This window comes from Chiloscyllium plagiosum, chromosome 21 (genome assembly GCF_004010195.1).
Source record: "Chiloscyllium plagiosum isolate BGI_BamShark_2017 chromosome 21, ASM401019v2, whole genome shotgun sequence".
In the NCBI taxonomy this organism is placed as follows: Eukaryota; Metazoa; Chordata; class Chondrichthyes; order Orectolobiformes; family Hemiscylliidae; genus Chiloscyllium; species Chiloscyllium plagiosum.
In genome coordinates this window covers 21250438-21259197 of record NC_057730.1, presented here as the reverse complement: position 1 = coordinate 21259197, position 8760 = coordinate 21250438, and the positions used below count along the sequence as shown (strand labels likewise).

Sequence of the window (8760 nt, the reverse complement as noted above, 5' to 3'; positions counted from 1 at the left end):
ATAGGATAAATAGACAAAGTCTTTTCCCTGGAGTCGGGGAGTCCAGAACTAGAGGTCATAGGTTTAGGGTGAGAGGGGAAAGATATAAAAGAGACGTAACGGGCAACTTTTTCACGCAGAGGGTGGTACATGTATGGAATGATCTGCCAGAGGATGTGGTGGAGGCTGGTACATTTGCAACATTTAAGAGGCATTTGGATGGGTATATGAATAGGAAGGGTTTGGAGGGATATGGGCCGGGTGCTGGCAGGTGGGACTAGATTGGGTTGGGATAACTGGTTGGCATGGATGGGTTGAACCGAAGGATCTGTTTCCATGCTGTACATCTCTATGACTCTATATGCCATTGAACATTCATGCTCTTACCTCTCTTCTCCTGTCACTGAAAGCATCATATTTGCTTTCAGGCTATCAAAGATACACTTTTCAATGTCTTTTCCTCCTTCCTTTCCAAACTCCAATTAACCCAAAACTGGATTCCTTTCCAACATTGGATAACACACACCCTGGAGTCTTTGCCTTTGACAGATTGACAGATTGTAATGGTTCCCAGTTCCTCTCCATCTCCTAGCCTTTCCTTCCTATGTCATCTTTCATCACATTCCAGGCCCTGTGACTCTGACAAGCTGCTTTTCCCTCCAACTCTCAACCATACGGCCCTAACCTCCTCCTCCTCCTCCTCCTCCCTCCTACCTTCGTGCCCCAATAAATCACATTGAAACAGGTGACACAAAAACCTCAGACAAAAATTAAGTCAGATTTCTCTAACTTGTTTGCGAATTTCTCATCTTTTATAGTGCTGCATCTCCTCACATTGTCAAAACCTTAGATGGCTTCCCATATGTAAAGGTATTTGGATAAATGTAATTCTTGAATAAAATTGACAGCTCCAAACATTAAACCTTGTTTAGTCAGATTTGTCACATTACCTTTTTCCATGATTTTATTCAATAGGTTAGATACGGTGAAACTCTCTCTTCAGATGAATTAATATGTCTGTATTTCAATCTGGGGATATATTTTAGAGTTCAGATTCATAAGCCGACAGAGAGTAGAATAGTGCATGTACAATTCAAACAAGAAAATTTGGTAAATAACACACAAGTACAACACTGCAACAGGACTACATTTCAAGAAGACTGAGCAGAAAATCTAGGCTGACACTCCAGCATGTACTGATAGAGGTGCCATCTTTTGGATGAGACATTGACCCAAGAGTCCATCCGCCCTGTCAGGTGTCTGTAAAATATTTAATAGCACTATTTCAAAGAAAAGATGTTTTCCCTGGTGTACTAGACCATTTACAATCACTTCAAACAATACTTCAAGCCATAGTACTGTGTGTGAGTTTACTGTGTGCAAATTGGCTACAGTGTTTCATTAGCTTTTACATACTTTAGATGGTTTAAGCCTTTTAAGGGTGCTATAGAAATACAAGTCATCCTTTCTACTTACACAAGACTGGGCTGCCTGAGGTTTGACAACTGGCTTTTCTATCTTTGGGTTGGATCTTGCTAACCTATTCAGTGATGCTATAGTTTTTGTAGAAATAAATCACTGACAGGCTATTCAGATCAACCAAACTAGCAACTCAATTGCAGCTCTCAAATTTAAATCTCTTTTTCCTGTGTTTTCCCCAGATTTAATTCAATGTTTTGGAGGGGATCTTTGATACATACTGACAAAGTCCTGCGACGCTCAACAATTCTGATACATCTCTGGGGATCCCATACAAACATTGGCATATTTCTGTGGAACCAATTCAAAGACTGACACCCTCTTGTGGACACCAAGCAATACTGCCTCACTGCTGCTACTACTTACTAATATTGTCAGGCTCCAATGACAGTTATTCTATGAATATTGACCAATTCCTTGGGAACTAATCCAAGTATTGGCATACTTCTGGGAATCCATTTAAATATTGGCAACCTCTTGGGAATCCCTCATCAATATTGGCAGATTCTTTGGGACAGCATCAATTTAGCCCCACCTTTCATCCTACCCTGGCATACTCCCAATGGCCATCAATTAATATTGACATTCTTTGGGAACTCATTCAAACAAATATTTGCACATTCTTGGCACTCTTGATACCAACATTGGCACAATTCTGGAAGCATGTGTTCTAACCTCAAATGTTTGAAAAAAATAGCCTGAACAAAAAACAAAGGTTACGGGAAAAGGCAGGTTACGAGAAATGTCAGATAAGCCATGATCCTGTTGAATAGCAGAGCAGGCTCAAGGGGCGAAACAGCCTATTCCTGTTCCTATTTTCTATGGTCAAGTACCCAAACAATATCCCTGGTCAAGTAGGAGGTACTGTACACCAGAGCTTGAAGGATCCAACTGCAGCCTAAAGGTGGCCAATTAGTGACTACATTTAAAACATTATTTATATTTTTAAACTCTTTTATGGGATGTGGGCTTTAATGGCAAGCCTGACATTTATTGGGTAGTTGCTAAGTAATTTCAGCCAACAATTAAGTGTCAAATAAATTGCTGTGGATCTTCTGTTACATGTAAGTCAGATTTCCTTCCCTAAAGGGCATTCATGAACCAGATGGGTTTCAGTTATAGTTTCATGGTCACCATTATTAGCTTTCAGTAGCAAATTTTATTTGTTCAATTTACACCAACGGCCAAAGTGTGATTGGAATCCCTATCTGCAGAGGCATTCAGTTGAAAGCATATCTGCATTCTAATCCATTGACATTACCACTAGAGCAGTAACACAACTGTTTGCAGTCCAGATTGAGAACTTTCCAGCATACTCTACCTGTTGCAGCATCATCATTAATTGGGGTTTCAAGAGCTTTGTTTGTGGTAACTCATTACTTTCTTGTGCCCATTGTTGTACTTGTTCACAGCAGGTCAGGCAGCATCCAAGGAGGAGAATCAACATTTCAGGCATGAGCCTTTCCTGATGAAGGGCTTATGCCCGAAACATCGATTCCAGCATCACTCGACTACATACTGAGCTGTTCTAGTCTACATTTTATCTAAATAGATACAGAGGCACTGGTATGTAACAAAACAAATTTACGAGGATATAACCAGAAGTTAGAGGTTAGTAATCTCAGGAAGACTGAACAGTCTGGGGTTCTTTTCTTCATGACCTGATAAGTTTTTAAAATTATGAAGGCGTATTAATTTAAAGACGATGTCTCCATTTGTGGACAGGAATGCAAAACTAGAGGTCATAAATAATTTACTAATAAATCTAGTAGAATTGGAAGAGAAATGTCTTTACCCAGAGAATGGAGAGAATGTGGAATTCATTATCACATGGTGCAGTTTAGGGTATTAGCAGTTTTCAGGAAAGTTAGGTGAATATATGAAGAAAAAAAATCACTGGAAGGATGTATTTGTAAAATTAAATTAGTTAGGGTGGAAAGAAGCTCAAATACCAGCCTGGACAAGAAGAGTTTAATAACCTGTTCTTGTGGTGTGCTATGTACAGTATAGTATACATTTATATATCCAGAAGTGCTCTTATACACGTAAAAACATTTTTCTCCCCCATCAGCAAATCACCTATGTTTTTTTTTCCATCTGCAAACCACCACCCGTAAATCACCCGTATTTCCCATTGAATAGTTTGTCATGTATTTTTTAAATAAACCTGTTCAGAGATGTTCTTACATACTTCTGGAGCAGGTGGATCCCAAACTTGGCTTCCAGAGGCAGGAACACTACTACTGTGCCACAAGAGCTTAGCTTTCAATGTAGAATGGATCAGCCCATTCAGAAATATTACTATGCACCTCTAGCGAGAGGTGGAACTTGAATTTGGGTTTCCTGGCTCAGAGGTAGGGACACTACACTGAGCCACAAGAGCACCTAGCTTTCTATGTATAAAGAAACTCCAATATTGGAACAGATCAGCCAAAAGCACCTGTTACCCAGAATTCTGGAGAATGCAATTAAATATAAATAGAGAACCACACCAGCTAAATTTAGCAACAGCTCCTGAAACATTAAGAACCTTGACCAAAACATACCGAGATTGTTAGACTTCAGTAACACAGCAAAAAATTTAGATCTTGTTTTATAAATTATGATGTCTTTATGTTACTTCTTCATTTTATAATTGTTTCCTTCCTTTTCTTTCTCATCAAAATATGACTTATCTTTGAGATTAGAAATCCATGTTGTGTTTTGGCTGTGAATCATCTCACCACTCATAATTCATCCTTGCTTGCTTCAATCCTCATCTCTATACTACCTGATTCATCTTGCATCCCACACAATTGTCTTGCCTTTCATGCATCTCATGTGTCCAATAATGTGTCTTTCCTGTAGTTTGTCCCTATAATCCTCACCACTTCAATTCCTCTCCCTTATCTCTGCTTTATATCTATTTAACTCACACCGGATTCTTCACCTCTCCAGTTTCTTATCATTTCAGTCACACTTTCTATAGTTCTTCATCTCTAATCTCTTGCCCTGCCAGGTCCTCACTTGGCATGAAGCCACATTTCGTGCATTAACTAACAGAGAATCTTCAAGGGAATTCAATATTAGAAGCATATTCACAACTGAAACTCATTCTGTTCTAACGTCCTCAGATACATAAGCATAAGCATGAGCAGGAGCTGTGTACCTAAATATTTTAAACAATTCCTGCACAGCAGTAATAAGAATAAGGAACACCATTAACAAACTATTTGCAGGTTGAGGGTTTGGCCTGTAAATAGGTCAGTTCACTAGTATTTAGTGGTACTTGTACAACTTGGCATCAAGTGTCAAATAATTGACAGACAGTAACATAAGATTACAAAATGACATAAAATGGAGCTGGCCTTTGACCCTACAGTGACATAAACATGATTAAGTTACATGCGACACGAAGCGATGATCTGGGGATGCTGGAAAGCATTAATTCATTGCAGCATGAACTAAGGCTCCAATTTTCAACACTGGTCTCAGTGGTGTCCCTTCATGGTATATTGCCAAGATTCAGTTGGAAAAGAAACAAAAAATGGAGCAAGAGAAATGGAATCTGTGGACACCGTTTGACTGTGTTTTTCTATAGTCCCCTAGTATTCCAATCGTAGTGCAAACATTTTGCCCTTGGTTAATACGATGATTCAACAAAAATCTCCAATGGTTAACAGGCAGAAACTAGCTGGATGAAACAACCAAGGGCTTCAACACCATCCAGAACAGAACAAGTCACTCGACAGGCGCTCTAGCTTCTGGATTTAATGTCCAAGCTTTCCATCACCGTGGCTGCAAGCTGAAGGATCTCCACAATGTATTGCAGCAACACTCAAAAAAAATTACTTCAATGACAACTCTCTTCCCTACAAGCTCTACTATTGAGAAGGATAAGAGTTGCAATAATGTTGGGATGTTACCTCTTCCAAGTTGCTAACTTAGAAATATATTATTCTTCCTTTATGGTCTTGGGATGATATTGTGGATTTCCTGATTCAGCATTGTTTTAGGAGGACTTCCATTGAATGGACTGGGGAGGTCCAACACTGCCCACTCAAGGGAAACTAACAATGGACAATTATTGAACCCTTATCCATGTTGTGCATATTCAGGAAAATTCATTAATTTCAGTTGCAGTCTGTACAGTAGAGCACTTTGCAAACTAAGCCCAGATCTCCCCCTGCTGGCTGCATATTAGAAAGTCATGGATCTATGGGTTGGGGAGTGGGGAAGAAAGTTGGAATTCATGCTTAAGTCTGAGGAAGTCCTCTGGAAAGCCCCCACTCAAAATCAGATTGTCTGTCCATGAACTAACAGCAGAATCCAGTCTCAATATGTTTTTGGTGACCGAAGTCGATTTTATCTCCTTGTTAATTGCACTTATTTTACCTGTTTATGTAAACTTTCTTTCATGCCTACAGAATTTCTGTCAACAATACTGAATTTCAGAGTATTTCTTTCTGTGAAGCAGTATAAGATATTTTGATGAGGTAACACACATATTAGTAGAATTAATAGAAAGTATTGGATCCAAACTTTTATGACAGGTTCCTTAACCCTCCATTTCAGTCAGTCAGTCAGTCATTCATTCATTCAGTTAGCTACAGATTGAAGACTGCTCTGTGCTGTAAATCTATACAATTAAAAATATTTAATCATTTATCAATCTTAAAGGGTCAAGTGTGAGGTGGCAATGAATCATCAGGTCAGTCTCTGGTTCAAAGTGGTGGATATAGCACCTCTGAATGGATCATACTAAGGCCCCCTCATTGTACTACTTGGAAGAGGAGATAAATTCTCCCTGTGTCCTCGCCACATTTACTCATCATCAACATCAATAAAACAGATTATTGCTCATTATTACATGCTGTTTGTGGGAGCTTGCTGTGCGCAAATTGCTTTCAGCACTTCCTACATTACAACAGTGACTAGATTTCAAACATACTTCAACGGTAGTGAAAGTTGTTAAACATTTTGAGTTCATTAAAGGCACTATCTAAATGCAAATTCTTCCTTCCTTACAAACTGGATATATTGTATGCCAGTCTGTGGTGTCATCTGGTGGAACCAGGCAATTGAATGAAGCAGGTGCTGGGGATTTGGGAATTCTAACACCAACCCAAATCCAACAAACTGCCAACACAATCTCAGAGAGAGGAAAAAGGGAACAGCTGAAAACTGGAATTCCTAACAGAACAGAGTCCCACACTCACCAAACCTGGTGAAGGGTGTCTGTGTCTCAACAAGTTGAGGGGCACACTAGATTCTGTTGTTCAAAACATTTCAATTCTTTTGAAACTTAAAAAATGTCCTTAAATGGTCAGGAAGATGGGATAAATCTGTGTGACAGCGCACGGAGCCAGCAACTGCCGCTGGCTGGGTGAGGCGATCGGCTAGGACTGGTGTCCAGTTACAAAGCCATTTCCATACTTAGTTCCTTTACACTACCCCAGAATACTCGGACATGAGCAACAGCAGACTCGCTAGATCAAATTAACCCAAGGGCGCACAAGGGTAACTAGAACAGTTCCCTCCCCCACCCCACAAAAAAAAGGACTTATATTAATCGCAAGAAAATAGTAAAAATACCCCTTTTAAATTCCACTCAGTATGTTCAAGAGAACAGTCGCCCTATTCAGTCTTACGCGTTCTACTTTAACAAACTCTCCTCACATTTTGCAGCTTGGCACTATTTGTTTAAGTAGAAGGGATGGTCACAAAAAACGTTTTTAATTTCCAAACCCTCAAACTCAGCCTGCAGTGCCGAGATGAGCTTTAAGTTTAAGAACTCGCTTCCCTAAATGTATGTTTTTACAGAATCAGTTGCTTGGAGGTTAAACATTCCAGTTGCTGTTCGTGCCACTACTGAGTAGCCTCAATCTAGACTCTTCATTGAAGCAAATTTTAAAGTTTCTGTGACATCGAGGCACAATGCAAAAAAAACAAAATAAAAGAAGCAAGTTTGGGGAATGCTGTCAACCTACGAATGAGTTAAAAAGAGGGACTTACCTGGCGTCACAAAGACGAGCAGAGAGAGGAAGATACTCAATGAGACCAGTCCCTTCATTTTGACTGTCAGGAACAACCTGTCAGCGAGCAGTAATATATAGGGGAGAAGGTTGGAGGTCAGAGGGTGTCCTTAAAAGGCGGAATCAAAGGTCAAGAGTCTATCATGACAATTATCGTTCAGTAGGAGATCCATTGACCAAGATCAGGTGTTTGTTCTGTTTTTGAACTGTGTTCAATCCAACATTGGTAGATTTGATTGTGAAAGTTTAATGTTATATCTATCCTTTATACCCTTAAGCTTCAGTTACCCAAACTCTGAAATGATACCTCTAACTGAGTGTGCAATGTCATCTATCTTCAATGTTATTTTAAATAGCTTTAAAGCAGTGAACCCGCGAGCGGCTAAGAATGAGAAATACATTAGTGGAATATCACATATGCAATCTGATTTTGCGTGTATGAAATATTTTAGTATTATTTTGAAAAACAAAATATTTGTGACCTTGTGATATTTTGCTTTCATAGAGTCATAGAGTTGTACAGTGCAGAAACAGACCTCTTGGTCCAACTTGTCCATGGTGACCAGATATCCTAAATTAATCTAGTCTCATTTGCCAACATTTGGCCCATATTCCTCTAATCTAATCTAATCTAATCTAATCTAAACCCTTCCTATTCATATACCTACCCAGATGCCTTTTAAAATGTTGTAATTGCACCCACCTCCACCACTTCCTCTGGCAGCTCATTTCCATATACACACCACCCTTTGCGTGAAAACTTTTCCCCTTTGGTCCCTTCTAAATCTTTCCCCTCTCACCTTAAACCCTGATGCCCTCTAGTTTTGGACTCCACTATCTTGTGGAAAAGACCTTGATTTTTCACCCTATCCATGCCCATAATGATTTTGTAAACTTCTATAAGGTCACCCCTCATCCTCCAAAGCTTCAGGAAAAATAGCCCCACCTTTTTCAGCCACTTCCTCCAGCTCAAACCCTCAAACTCTGACAACATTCTTGTAAATCTTTTCTGAATGCTTTAAAGTTTCACAACACAGAGTCATAGAGATGTACAGCATAGAAACAGACCCTTTGGTCCAACCCGTCCATTCCAACCAGATATCCCAACCCAATCTAGTCCCATCTGCCAGCACCTGGCCCATATCCCTCCAAACCCTTCCTATTCATATATCCATCCAGGTGCCTTTTAAATGTTGCAATTGTACCAGCCTCCACCACTTCCTCTGGCAGCTCATTCCATACACGTACCACTCTCTGAGTGAAAACATTGCCTCTTAGGTCTCTTTTA

At 39.7% G+C, this 8760-nt stretch overlaps 1 protein-coding gene across 2 annotated transcripts in view; it reads right to left on the bottom strand.

The window, feature by feature from the left end:
- Positions 1 to 7552, bottom strand: part of srl (sarcalumenin) — a 59996-nt gene extending 52444 nt beyond the window's left edge. For both annotated transcript variants that reach the window (XM_043711467.1, XM_043711468.1), the window contains exon 1: positions 7453 to 7552. In XM_043711467.1, the coding sequence (XP_043567402.1) occupies positions 7453 to 7510 (58 nt within the window). In that variant the 5' untranslated portion in view covers positions 7511 to 7552. The remainder of the gene's footprint in view (positions 1 to 7452) is intronic.
- Between the last annotated feature and the right edge of the window lie 1208 nt (positions 7553 to 8760).